The sequence below is a fragment of the Amaranthus tricolor genome, chromosome 15 (genome assembly GCF_026212465.1).
Source record: "Amaranthus tricolor cultivar Red isolate AtriRed21 chromosome 15, ASM2621246v1, whole genome shotgun sequence".
Lineage (NCBI taxonomy): Eukaryota > Viridiplantae > Streptophyta > Magnoliopsida > Caryophyllales > Amaranthaceae > Amaranthus > Amaranthus tricolor.
Window position 1 is genome coordinate 18,192,286 of NC_080061.1, and position 15,536 is coordinate 18,207,821.

General features: G+C 33.6%; 1 protein-coding gene across 1 annotated transcript; it reads left to right on the plus strand.

Moving 5' to 3' along the window:
- The first annotated feature begins 659 nt into the window (after window positions 1-659).
- On the plus strand, window positions 660-2,283 carry LOC130801115 (uncharacterized). Its single transcript, XM_057664876.1, has 7 exons — window positions 660-683; window positions 1,038-1,096; window positions 1,193-1,244; window positions 1,348-1,437; window positions 1,598-1,682; window positions 1,760-1,824; window positions 2,177-2,283. The coding sequence occupies exons 1-7, from the start codon at window positions 660-662 to the stop codon at window positions 2,255-2,257; spliced, it is 456 nt and encodes a 151-aa protein (XP_057520859.1). The 3' UTR covers window positions 2,258-2,283.
- The last annotated feature ends 13,253 nt before the right edge of the window (window positions 2,284-15,536 follow it).

Sequence of the window (15,536 nt, forward strand, 5' to 3'; positions counted from 1 at the left end):
CTCTTCTTCCATTCAATTTCCATTTGAAATTAGGGTGGAGAACGGTTCTTTTGGGCTTCGAAATTTAGGGCAAAAACAAGCTTCAATCACCTTATACATCTGAATTCACAAGAGACCACATGTATTTCTCAATCTCCTTCTTCTTCCTCTGAATTTCGAAAAGCTGCGTGAAATCAGTGAGTTTTCTTCCCTTCGTGATTTCTAAGTAATTATCTAAATTTTTTACATTTTTGGATTATTTTGTGTAAATAATGACTAAATTGATTATCCTTGTTGCTCATTTCTGAAATTTGAACCACAAGAAGTAGCAACTGAAATCTTTCCCCTTGTCTTTGAATTCTGCCGGTTTAAGGGGGAAAGAGGGAGCTTCAATCTTGTGGATTAAACATCAAATTCAAATCAAGAATCAAGCATTGAATCCGATTTCCATCTCGTTTTTCTTGATAGCTGGAACAGAAGGTAGTTCTCTTGAACCTTCTCTGTTTTCTTGATGAGTATACGTTTATTCATAAGCTTCCATTGAATAATTTACTAATCATGTGTTAAACCCTAAATTTTAGTGAATCTTGAAATTTATAATTAATTGGATGAGTTATGTTGATTCGGAGTATTAACTAGATATGAGATATTGGATAATTACTTGTTAGGGATTAGGAATTATGGCAAATAATGATGATGAGAATGTAGGTGTGGATTATGATTTTGGTAATAGATTATCTGAATGATATAGTTTGGTTTGTTCTGTATTCTTGGATAACCTTCGATTTATGGTGCATAATTGGAGGACCCTCATTCTTTGCTTTATATGATCAGCTACCCTTGGTCCATTCAATGAATGATAACGTTGTTTGAGAGAAATTATTTGAATGATGTATCATTATTTCGACAAAGTGCATGCTTATGGTACTACACAACAACAATGTTAAAAACTTAATCCCAAGACAATCAGTGCAACGTAAATGCATTATGCATATTTATGGTAGATTTTAGAAATGAAGTACAGCAAGTAAAACTTGTAGGTTCCTTGTTATGTTTAGGCTCTTTGGTACTTAGAGTGGCAGCTTGATTTGCTTATACTTTGGGCCTTAACAAGCAAGTAAAACTCTCCTTACTTCTTTTTTTTCGAGATGAGAAAATCTGCTTACTCAGGTTCTATTTGTTATTGATTTTGCTATTCTATATCCTTATGTAGAGTTTCAAAAATGAAGGATAAGAAGCAGAAGCTGATGAAAAAGGGACTTTCTGTATGTCCATTGTTATGTCTGGTAACTGTTATCGGCTATCCAATAACTGTGATCGTTTAAAACTTTTTTAAATGATTAAATTGTTTTCTTGATTGTTTGGCAGCTTGCAGAAGCATTGTATGAGTATGGTAAGGGTAATGATGAGGCTGCGCTACAGAAGTTGGGTTCAGATTTTGATGCTTGCGACTATAAGGTATTATGTTTGGTTCATCTGTTCATCCATTCAAAGCATTCGTCATTGTTCGTGATACCAAGTCCAGACTCTAGACATGCAAGTTTCTTTGGGAAAACTGATTTGTAGTTCTTGTCTTATATTGCTTGATTAACTGATAGATTTGACTGTATTATTCAAGGTGATTGGAGCATCTGATGACCAAATTGACGTGTTTAATGAAGTTTGGTATAGCCTACTACTGAATACGGGAAAAGCTGCCAAAGGTTTGATTTCAGCTTAAGACTACTCATTATGCATTAGCAAGTTGTTGCCTCCTGATTTTTGTTAGTTGTTAATTTAGTGATCGAGGTCATTGAGAGACGAGTTGAAACAAGGGATGGTGTACCCTTTTTATGGCGTTTACTGGTATGTGTTTTGAATCTCAATTTCTTGTATTTTTAGCAACAAATAAGTGGGAAATACTCCTAGTAAACTTTTTAGCAACAAATAAATTTTTAGCAACAAGCTTTTTCACTTTCTGCATATATAAAACTTCAGAAGTATTAGTAGGAGTATGTCTTTGATCTCTTAATGCTTGAACTGATGCTATGGTATTAGAATTCCTGCTAGTATGATTCTCCCATCACTTGCACATACAGTATGATTCTCCCACTTTGTTGCATCAGTTCTCAAACTTCCTTCTCTTGGGAGCTGAATTTGGATAGAAGGCAGTAGCAGAAAGTGTTGATGTTTCATCAGTTCTCAACCTTTCATGTAGGCACTTGATGGAGCTAATGAAGAAGAGGAATATATTGGTGCTTTATTTGCTATTTCTACAACGTCGAACGTCCTGATTTAGACTATGCTATATATGTTGTAAAGGGAGTAGTATGGCCATTTTTTTTCAAGCTCCTATATATTATTCTCGTATCTGTGTTTGGACTGTGAACGATGATAGTTTGGACTGTGGCATATATATGGCATATTTTATGGAGCAATATGAGGGGACAATGAACATAGACCCTCTCTATGAGGTTTGTTTATAGGTTCTTGTTCGATATATGTCATTGGGGATTCTTGTACTTTGTTTATGAATTGGGTATATCATAATATTAATAACTTGAAATTTTTCTACAGCTTGCAGATAGAAGGCTTTACTGGGCTATAATATTAACAAGAATTCTGCTAAGCGATTTGAACATGGACCAAGATAAATTGGTCATGCTGGCGAAGCAGTTCGCAGTTGAAAAGTCCCAAAGATTGCCAGAAATTCTTGCTGGAAGGACACCAGTACCATTAGCAGTGGTCGATGACAGAAAGTGGAAGAGACCGACTAAGCATGTAGTGGAAAGGCCTAAGCCAACACAGGTTGCTCCCAAGAGATCGTCAAACTATGTGCCAAGGAAGAAGACAAAGTAGTTGTTCGTTAAATATTACTGTATCAAAATTGGAGTTGGAACAGTTTTGTTTTGATGTATGCTTGTAACACTATCAACATTATTCTGTGGGTATTTTTTTGGGAATTTATGAAAACATTTGGAATATAATTTATAGCTTTATCAAGGCGTTGCAATAGAGAGCCATTACCATCGCCATAGACCCATTGGAACGGATAAAACATGGGGTTGCAATAGGTTGCAATGACCGTCGCAAAAGACTTAATATAACAGTTGCAAAGTGACCGTCGCAATAGGTCTATAGCGACAGTGATAAGAACCTATTGCTACGGTTATAGTGAGACCGTAGCAATAGATCTAAAGCGACGGTGATAAGCAGCTATTGCTACGGTTATAGTGCGACCGTAGCAATAGGTCTATAGCGACGGTGATAAGAACCTATTGCTACGATCAAAGTGTAACCGCCGCAATAGATAGCTCAACCGTTGCAATAGACCTATACCTACGGCCACAAATGCGACGGGTATGGAACCGTCGCTATAGACCTATTGCAACGGTTATTGAGCCTATTGCTACGAGTATTTGGGGTAGTAATAGCTCATTAATGTAGTAGTGTATATATATATATATATATATATATATATATATATATATATATATATATATATATATATATATATATATATATATAATTTTTTTCTTTTTTCGTTTAATACTAATAAATAATCCAATAAATACAATGTAATAATCCAATGATAATCACCAATTATCATCAATAATCACCAATAATCTCTTTGTAAACTCTCGATCGTATATATAATAATATGTATATATACAAATTAAAGTCCTAAATCTAAACTAATTACATTATTTACCAAGAACAAAATAGTGTTGTGTGCGAAAGTGCCAAAAAAGCTTAAAAAACCTTAAAATCGCAACTTACCAAGTAACATTAAGAATATGACTATGATTTACAATTCTAACCACTTCAATAAAATAATATATACCAAATAGTGTTGTGTGCAAAGTTTCATGCAAAACAAACCAAGTTTGAGCTACTTTATGCGCGAAAGTGCCAAAAAAGCTTTAAAAACCATAAAATTCATAGCTTGTGAATTACTTAATTCAAATGTATTCCTTCCGTGTGATCTATACGCATATAACCAACATCTACATCATCTTGATTTACTGATTTTGGATTGATAAAGGGCAGGGAGTCTTCAAAAGCTTCATATTCTTCCTCATCCTCAACATCACCTATACCAAGGATACTTCTTTTTCCTGGTACAACAATAGACCATTTTTTATTAGACGGGTCTACAATGTAGAATACTTGCTTGGCGTGTGTGGATAGTATGAATGGCTCCTCACTATCACGCAAACGAGCTAAGTCTACAAGAGTGAATCCACAAGGGTCATCATTTTTTATGAATCGTCAATTATTATCTACCCACTTACATTTGAAAAGACCAATAGTGAAAGTAGAGTAGTTAAACTCCCATATTTCATGTACCCACTCGTAGTATACCAATTTAGCATCAACCGGCGCTTGATCCTTGGCACTCGCGTAAAAAGTAGATGACGCCAAAATAGAAACCCCACTATTCTGTAGATAAGATAACTTCTTATCTTGACCCTCAGTAAAAAAAATATGAAGCCATTGACATCGTAACTCTCATATTTGTTGACATCATCACGAGAACCAAAAGCTAACCACTTAACAATTTCAGATACACCCTTGAGTTCTTCACTTATTACTCGATTATGAAACCAATCAATAAACGTCTTGTTATGCAACTGCATTAATCCCCCCCTTTACAAGGATATTTTGCGCGCAATATATCTAAATGCTCACTCAAAAAAGGATGGACTTCAGGAATATAATGCAACACATACAAGTGTGCTTGTAAAAGACTGTCTCGAGGAGGTGTAATCGATTTGGAGCCAATTGTTCCGTTTCCCTCAAGCCTTCCTTCATGTCGAGAGGTGGGAAGTCCAATAGGCTTTGCCATGGCCAAATACTCGGCTATAAAGTTACTAATCTTATCGCTCACAGTGCCTTGAATCATACTCGCCTCGGGTTGCACTGGATTCCTCACCTTGTTTAGTAAAACACCCATGTGTCTTTCAAACAGATAACACCACTTTAAAAAAATTGGACCCAAAAGCTTGATCTCACGAACAAGATGGACAATAAGATGAACCATTATATCAAAGAAAGAAGGTGGAAAATACATCTCAAACTTGCATAAAGTTACAATCACGTTGACTTGAAGAGCATCAAGTTTAAAGGGATCAAGAACTTTACTACAAATTGTGTTGAAGAACGAACACAGCTCGGCTATAGCATATCTCACATGTTTTGGTAGTATTCCACGGATTGCGATTGGTAAGAACACTTGCATCATTACATGGCAATCGTGAAATTTCATGCTTCCCAAATTCAACTCACCATTTAGGGCCACAAATCTCTTCATGTTGGATAAGTACCCAGACGGAAACTTAATGCCATATAAAGACTCACAAAATGCCCGCTTCTTTGCTTTGGACAATGTGTAGCAAGCTAGAGACAAATAAACTTTGTCATTACTCATCTTCTTCTTATCGTCCTTTCCCTTGTTACTGCCACCAACTTCATCAGCTCTATTTCTTTTCTTACTCACCTTAACATGTGCCCACAACTCCGGATGAAGACCCTTACATTCAAACTAATCTTGCACGGCCTTAACATCCTTTGTCTTACCCGGAATGTTCATGAGAGTCCCGAGTATGGCATCGCATACATTTTTCTCTATATGCATAACGTCAAGACAAAGCCTAACCTGTAAATCTCTCCAATATGGAAGCTTCCAAAAGATTGTTTCTTTTTTCCATAATCGGTCTTCACCCCCTTGCACTTGCCCTGTTTTACCAAATACAGTCTCAACTCCCTTAACCTGTTCATAAACCTCATAACCAGTTAACGGTCGACGAGCTACACGGTCCTCAACCTCCTCGTTGAACATCTTCTTCTTCTTACGATATTGGTGATCTCGTGGGAGGAACTTTCAATGGTGCATAAATACGTGTTTGCACTTAGGAATCCACGTGGTATCCATGTCATTGATACATATTGGGCATGCTTTCTTCCCTTTGTTCTTATACCCCGATAAGTTGCCATATGTCGAAAAATCATTAACGGTGCATAAAAGCATTGCATGCAAGGTGAACTCCTCATTAGCATATGCATCAAACACGGAAACGCCTTCATTCCACATCTTTCTCAAATCCTCAACGAGAGGTGCGAGATATATATCTATGTCATTGCCAGGTATTTTAGGAACCGAGATAAGAAGGGAAAGCATAATGTACTTACGCTTCATACACAACCAAGGTGGCAAATTATAGATCACTAACAGTACCGGCCAAGTACTAAGTTGAGAACTAAGATTGTCGAATGGGTTCATTCAATCCGTATACAGTCCGAGCCTTAAATTACGAACCTCATCCCCAAAAGTCTTATGCAACCTATCAATACTCTTTCACTCTAGAGAATTAGATGGATGTGTGAGCAAGTGACCTTTCTTCCCCCTATCTGCATACCACCTCAAATTTAACGCATCTTTCTTCATATAAAACAAGCACTTGAATCTAGATATTATTAGAAGATACCATAATACCTTAGCCGGGGGTCCTTTAGCATCCCAAGCCTCTTTACGCTTGTAGCGTGATAAGCCACACCTTGGACACTCTTCTAAGTTCTCGTTTTCATTTCGATACAATACACAATCATTCGGACACGCGTGAATCTTCTGGTACTCTAAGCCGAAAGGACACATGAGCTTTTTGGCATGATATATCGACTTTGGAGGTAAGCATCTCACCTAACGCTTCTAATAACATTGTGAAACTAGCGTCACTCCAATTGAACTTTGACTTAATGTTGAAAATTGTCAACACTGTTGTTAGTTTGGTGAACTTTGTTGAAACAGTCGTATTATTAATGAGATTTCATTAGTCGTTTTTAGCACCTAATTTTTTTTTATAATTGTTCATTACTAATTAAAATTTAATTAGTGATGGTAGTAATTTGAAAATTTTTTACGATGATTAGAAACTTGTCAACTCGTAACGTAGTTATGAAGTGTAACAAGTAACGTAAACTTTGGAGGTAAAACTTAAAGTTGAGCAACTACCCATAACATTTCGGAATAATTATAATACTTACCCTAAAAACTTTATTTACCCATGTTCAGAATAAATTAAATATTTCCTAAACATATACAAGTGATTTTTAAGCATGAAATACAAGTTAGATAACTTGTTACATGTACAACAATTTTTTACCCAAACCTTAAACTATCTTAGATAAGCCTTTCTTACACCATAATAGACCAAATTGAAGACAAAAACCACCTCAAATCAGCCCCAAACAGCAGCCCCATATGGCTGTCACCTACCCCTTTTAGCTTTTTGTATACTTACAACTCAAGCAAATTGTTCTATTTAAAACCCCCTTTGTTCTACCCAAAGCTTGTGCATCATTACAAGCATGCAAGAGGCAAATATTAGAAGCAAAAATACTTTATTTTCAGACCATTTTATTCAGCCATAATCCCCAACAAATTGCTCCCAAATTCATCCAAGAACAAACACTAGAATCCTTTCAACTACTAAAACACCTTCTTTTCTCATCAAATCTTCTTGAAAAATTCATCTAAAACTTCTGAAAATTTATGTTTATAAACTCAAATCTCCCATAAAAATAATCTTCATCTTAAGAACTTTCCATAGGCACCAAACTTGAAGAAATCCACCAAGTATAGAGTAAGTTATGTTCATTTCTTTATTCCGCTAGTTTTTGTTCAAACTTGTTCATGTAAAACATTTTTTTTACATGAATTTTTCTATAAACTAAGATTATTATAAAATAATTATTTTATCTCTAAAGTAAGCAAATCATCACTTATAAATCTATAAAATCGGCCATAATAGAAAGTAAGAAGATGTATTTCCACAAACATATAAATTTTGTTACTTAAAGGATTCAACTAAAATTATGGGACTTAACTAAGTATGGTGCTCAACATAATAAGTATACTCCAAATGTGTTAAAATCATCACAAGTATTAGTCTAACAACTCTAACTAGGGAAAGTTAAGTGCATGTTAGAAATCCAAATTATTATTGATTTTTGGATGAATGCAATATGTTTAGTTGAAGAGTTAGAGTTGAGACTTGAAGGGCAAGGACCCGAATTTAGATACACTTCTAAGAGCGCGTAGGAGCTTACGTGGGAACTTACGGAGTGGAGGTATGTCACATGGGGTGATTTTTAAAGGATTTAAGAACAAGTTGGGAAAGTTTGTGTATAAACTTGTTTTTTAAAAAAAAAAAAAATTTCCAAAGAGAAGTTCTTAAATCTTGAAAAATGATGTCAAAATGATAAATTTGAGTATGGAATAATTCATTACATGTATTATTATTGTGAGCATCATGCATGTTGATTTTATAAATTATTGTATGTTTAAAGGCATGTTTAACACTACTTTGTGAAAGTTATTGTGATGGAAATGATTATATGAATTTGAAAATATTTGAAATTCATTTTAAAAGAAATTTCCAGTAGCTATACGTTAAGAAATTTTCTTGGATACTTGTTGTTGAGATTATTCATTAAATTGATATTTTAATTGATTTTAAGGTGTTAAATACTCTTATTATAAAATATGGTAGTAGATGAACTTTTCATCATCAAAAAAAATTAATAAACATATTATAATGTCTCCAATAAGATTTGGCCAGAATATATTTAGTTTGAAATTTTATTTTATGATTTTTGAATAATCGTTAAATTGTTTAACGGTAAATTGTAAAATGGTAAAATATAAAACAATTACCAAACAAAGACATATGGACTTGAAATTTTTATCACATACTCATATGGACAGTAGGTAAAATTGATAAAAGTTTGGAAAGGTTTCGTCGACATTTAAGGACCTTAATAAGTTTTACTCGGTTATTAATAATCGGTAAGTTTGAAAATGGTAAAATATAAAATAAATATTAAATGATGTCTTTTGGACATGAAAATCTTATGAGACACTTATATAAACAGTAGATACTTGTTCAAAAATTTATATGGATTTTCGTGACCATATATGGACTTAAATAAATTTTATTCCATTTATTGGTAAAATAACGATATTAATTATTAAAAATACCCCACATGATTTTTAATAATTTTAAAATTTTATACCCCTTAAAATAGCTTCTGGATACCATGTAATTTTTATAATATTTTATTCGGACTCAAATAATTTTAAACTTATTTTATACTATTTATCGATAAAATGTCTATACAAAATAAAACATCATACATGAATTTTATAAGTTCAAATAGCCTAATAAACATGTTATATGATTTATGGAACTTTGGTATAATTTTATAAAATAAATTATTAATTATTTACTAAATTATCAAATTAATAGAAAATATTTATTTATTAAAAGGTGTAATATTGTTAATTAAATTTGGGTAAAAATAGACCTATATCAAAATTTTATAATTATATTAATAACGTACTGCCTTATAGTATAAAATAAGTTTAAATTAGATGGTTTATAAATTTTACAGATTTAAGACACCATTTAAATAACGGTAAATACCCAAATTGTCGAAAATAATTGTAAGATCGTTATAAATTCGCATAACCAATTATAATCTGATGGGACAACCTTAAATTAATTTTAAATAAGGCATTATAATGACTTGATTAATTTGGGCTTTGTTGGAGAATTAATATGTATTTTGTAAATTAATTATCAATTTTATTACCGGCAATACTATCTCGTATTTAAGAAAATAGTGTTTTATGAAATCTTCTGTCATAATGATTTTATAGACTTATGAATCATATTCTAGTTGTTTTGAATGAATTTCAACTTTTAAGTTATATTTACTTTAAGTTATAAAGATTTTAGTGGTTTCCTTAGAAAATCGTATTGAACTTTAATCACTTTTTGTTACGATGCATTTCCATACATGCTAGTAATGCCCCAATATAATACAAAACTTATGTTTAATGATATGATTATGCTAAGCATGTTTTACCCATGTGTGAAATATTATGATTTGATTTTGCTAAGTCGCAAATAAAGTATGTTTTGCTATGTACATATAAAAGATGTTTATCATATGGAAAAAGTTAATATTTTTTGACTTTCAAATGCTATTAAAATTACAAGATATATATTATATACAAAAAAAGTTTTAGCCTAAATGGCGGGTACATATGCCACAGCAAATGGTGTGTGCATTATTAAACGGCTCACCAATGCTGAGCGCGTATTGTTCACAATACCATTGTATTACACTTGCCGGACATGTCGCAGACGGTAGATCGACTACCAAACGAGTCACAGGATGACTCACAGAGTACCCATGTAAACTTATGATATGAGTTTGAAATTGATTTTGATCCGTTGAAATCTTATGATTTATGATTAAAAATGAGAATTTGAAATGATTATAGAGCCATTCAATTGGATTTGAATGATAATATGATTTATCAAATTAAAAAGCATATTTCAAAATGAATTTACTCAAATAAAAAACGTTTTAATAACTTGTTTGACGAACACTAGTGTGTTTATACTTAGCTTTTTTTGCTGATACTATGCTTTGTATGTTTTTCCAATGGTTTTGTTTTTAGAGTAAACCCCTATGGCACCTCGACGGAGAATGGATATGCGAGGGGAAGATGAACCCGAGTTGGAGTATGACTCCCCTTTTGTTTAAATCTCTTTATTGTATTTGAGAGACTATTAGTTTAGATTTAGACTATTTTAAGGATGTAATTTGAACTTTGGACTTATTTCGTTTTGGTTGTAATTTTCCTATATTTTGGACAGTTAAGACTTCTGTTATATTTCTTTGGTTTGGTTCAAGTATTACACTTGGATATTGGTTTGACCTTTAAGTAACCCCTTAATTTTGTTGGCAAAAGTGAGCTTCCGCTTGATTTACTAAATTCCAGTTAGTGTTTGCCTTCATAATTCGAGGCGGTTACATTTGTACATCCAGGGTACAAAGGATTTTGAGAAGCCTCTGTCAGCAAGTCAAAAACACGAAGACGTTTTCCTAACTTATCCTCGACTCCCTCCATCATCTCATCAACACGATCTACATGCTCATCGACATACTCTTCATCTGTCTCATACTCATCAACACGATCTACTACATTCTCATTGACATCCACATTATTGATATCCTCAACAACACTTTTTTCTTTGTAAACTCCCTCCTCACCATGCCAAACCCAAACATGATATTGAGGCCTAAACCTACATTGAAGTATGTGCTCCCTAAAGATATGGACACTATCTACCTTTGATACATTGCCACAAGTGACACATGGGCAATTAAAACCAACTCCCTCCGTCTTAACTTGATGTTCAACCGCAATACTACAAAATTCTAATACGCCATCAAATTCTGACGATTCAATGCTTCCATACATCCAAGAATGATCTTTTGTCATCCTAATTAGTGTGATTAATTAATTCAAAACAAAATTAATACACATATATACTTATTTATACCAAACAAATTTAACCCTAAAAATATAAGCACTACATTGTGTTCTAAAATAAAATCACTTAAAATAATTAACATTGTATACTTCATCTTTCATACTTCATATTCTAATTCTATATAACCAAACATATATTTTATACTTCATACTCCAATATAATCACTACATTATAAATAAAATCATATTCAAAATATAAATAATAAAATAAAATCATTTAACCCTAAAAATATGTATATTCTAATTCTAAAAATTTAAAACATATGTACAACAACAAATAAACCACATTTTTAACAAAATACACATAAATCAAAATAATTAACAAATTAATAACATAACTTTGAAAAATATCAAACTCATTATACTAAATATATATAATAATGTCAAACTCCCAAAACCCTAAAAATATGAAAAACAATAAAATTAGCATCACTAGAAATTACCTTGTGTATGTAGATGAAGAACAATCACAATGTCACCTACAATGAAATAAGAAAAACAAAATTACTACACATAACCATTTTTTCCAAACATAAGTAAAAATAAACATAAAAAAAACACCGTTAATTCGTGAAAATTACATTTGAAGAGAGAAGATTCGTGGGTATATGAAGAAAAATTTGTGGTTTTTGCAAGCTTAAATAAGAAATTCGTGGGTTTATGAAGAACGGAGTATATGAGGAAGCAAATTCGTGGCCTTCAAATGTCGTGCTTAATTATGTCGTGAGTTTATGAGCAAATGAAGAAGAGAGTAAATGAAGAAAGCTTATGTCGTGGGTTTATGAGGATGAAGAAGCAGGAAGAAGCAAATGTCGTAACAGTAGAGTTTAAGCAAAATGACGAAGAACACAGATGAACTTGAACAGATTGAAGACAAGAAGCAGGAAGAAGAAGCACGAAGAACAGATTGAACAGCAAATGTCGTGGGTTTTTGAAGAAATTTTTGAAGAACTTGAAGAAATTGAAGAACTTGAAGAACAACAAATGTCGTGGGTTTAAGGTGAATACAACAGTATATAAGGGTTTTGAGCAAAATGAACGTTGACACGTGGGTTTTAAATTTTCCAGAAGTAAAATGCTATAGGTTATTTGCTGCGGGCTGCAAAAAATCGCAGCGTTAGTGAGATTATTTTTTGCGGGCTGCAAAAAACTGCAGTGTTTGTGAGATTATTTGCTGCGGGCTACAGAAAACCGCAGCATTTGTGGTTTTTTTTTCTTTTTTTTTGCTATTTATTGCTGCGTCTAAAGAAAACTGCAGCAAATGACACGCAGTAGATACGTTTTTCTCCACTAGTGTAAATAACAAACTGCAGCAAATGACACGTAGCAAATATGTTTTTTTCCACTAGTGTAAATAACTTGAAAGCAATCAAGAAATGATAACTTACAAACCAAAGGAGTTGCTTCAAATGAAATGAAAGGAATATTCTCGAACAAAACTTGAAATGAAGTACATAAATCAAAGAACTTAGAATGTAAAGGTGAAATAATAAAGGAAAGCTTAAAGGAAAACATTGAGGGAAAGCTTAAACTCTAATTAGGGTATAAACTAAAGGAAAGCATAAAGATAATGTCCTATGGTTGGTATACAATAGGCATGAGTTGAATTCTACAAAAATGGGGTTTAAATTCTCTAAAAAAAAAGGGGTTAAAATGCCGCAAAATAGCCTTATTGAATGGCTTAAAGAAAATTAAATACCGCAAAAATTATAGGTCATTCGCCCCAAGGAGCCTTTAATTTGACCAAAGCTCGAGTCTAGGTAAGAGGTTGATGCTCAATGCATAGCAAATTCGGCCGAAGTTAAAGGCAGTTCGACCAAAGCTAGGCAATTTGTCGAATTTGGGATGGATTTGGCCGTATCAGCAGGTCTACTCCTACGCACTAGCAGAACTTCACCCAAAGCTAGGGTGGATTTGCCTGAAGCTATAGTGGCTTCACCCGAAGCTCTTAAGCTTCGCCCAAATCAGCTGCAGCTGAAGAAATTGCTATGAGTTGCAGCTTTGACCGAAGTTAGGTCCAGTTCGACAAAATCTATGGGTTTTTTCCTATTTCAGCTGCTTGGTCAATACCTAGGGGTATTCACATGTCCATTCGACCGAATGTAAGGCAAGTTCAATCGAATATGGGCAGTTCCTTGCATTTATGCATGCATGTTTAAAGTATAAGGTAAAATCTCAATATGCGGGGCCTTTAGAAGAATCTCAATATGCATGCCAAAGCCTCAAACACACGAAAATTGACCTTGATGCCTTCAAAAACATCTAAAATAACAACGAAACAACCCAAAGACAAGAATAAGGTAAAATCATGAGCAATGTGCATAATATGAATTGAAAAAGTGAGACTTGACACGATAAAGGAGTTACAAATGCGCTTATAAATAAGCACATCAACTTCCCCCAAGCCAAACCTTCGCAAGTCCCCGTGAAAACTCAAGGCAAAACAAACCCAAACAAAGAAAAACATGGCGAGCGGAAAAAAAAACAATGCAAGCTATGCACGCACAAACTCTTTCCTAGCCATAGTTGTACAGGGAAAATGGGCTCAAGAGAGCATAATAACAAGGAAAATGACATTTTCCAAAAACTTAGGCTCACTACTCAAGCTACATCTCAGGCCATGCCATCCACTACCCAATGAGGTCGCAAGTCTACGCTCCTAAGGTTATTTCCCAAACGATGTGGGAAATTTCTCATAATGCTCATGTGTTTGATTGGATATGTGCTTCACTCAAATCATCCGACTAAAGATAAGTTGGGAATCAAAAACCTAATAGGGAGAACTCTCGGGAATTATATCATATCTACTCTCCAGCATAGAATTCACTAATCAAACAAAGTTAAACACGTTTGACAATGGGTTGTAACGTAGGCTAGGGTGACGGTAGGGTGAAGTTTGGGAATGTGGTGGTAAGGATAAAGGATATCATGCAATCGAAGACAATAAAACCAACAACTAGAACTTCCAACATCAATCTTAACACAAAACCCTCAAAGTAAGCACAAATGAACTCTAACCTACCAAAGAAACTTTACACTCAATTTTTTTTCTTTTTTTTTATCACTATTTCTTTTCTTTTTGTGTTTTTCATACTTATTTTTCTTTTTGTTACTTATTTCCTTTTATTTATGTTCCTTATTTAATGAATATATGTTCTGTTTCTTTTTAGAGAGCACAAGAGGAAAAGGGAGAAATAAATAAATCAAGTATAATATTTAGAGTTATATCAATCCAATAACTGCTATGTTAACCAAAATCGCCTACACCGACAATGCAAACATGCATCACAACCATAATCGCTTAACTATCCTCTAGGTAAGGAGAGGTAACATTTGGCCCATGTGGAGGTGAATAATACGGCTACAAAGAAAAAGGTAAAGGCAAAGAGTTGATCAACCTAAAGTCAATTAATGTATAAGGTAGGCAATTTGGCTATATAGCTGTAACTATAAACTTGTTATCATTCTTGGCCTATGAAAAGCAAGCTATGTTGTAGGAGAACAGATACAGTTCTTAAATTTCCTAACTAGCACTCAAATAAGAAGACTCACAAATGTAGTTCTAGAAGCTCAATCCTAACATGACTAGTCGAAATGCGCCAGTCTCCAAGCCACAAATCAAACAACCAAGGATCCCCAAGTCAAGTGGAAAATAAACAGACTCCTCGATCTCAAAACATGCACAGGGCTAGGAAAACATGAGTAAGCATATAACCACTATAATGTACATATTAGAAGCTTACAAAGGCAGTTCCACAACTCAAAACATCAACTAAAATAAAACTAAAACTAGGCAAAACATGCATAAACTAAGATAACAGTGACAATAATCTGGATTGTTCAAAGTTTAAAAACCATAAGAACCCTTCCCCAAGCCAACTCAAGAGCTGTCTATGTACGTGGGAAGGTAAGTAAAAAAGAAAACCATAAGAAGAAAGATCGGCATTATAGGAACATTATCCAAGCAAACAAAACAAAACTAGACAAATACCAAGTTATCTCTCGCAAGTGCTTTTGTTTTTTGACGGTATTCTCAGCAAAGCTAACCACCCAGCTCAAAAACATAAAAGCTTACCTTCCTTAGAAGTACACATAGCATAGCAAAGAGTAGGGGATTAAACCACAAAGACAAAGGAAGCTAGACTCTAAACTCGATGTAGGAAGGTTT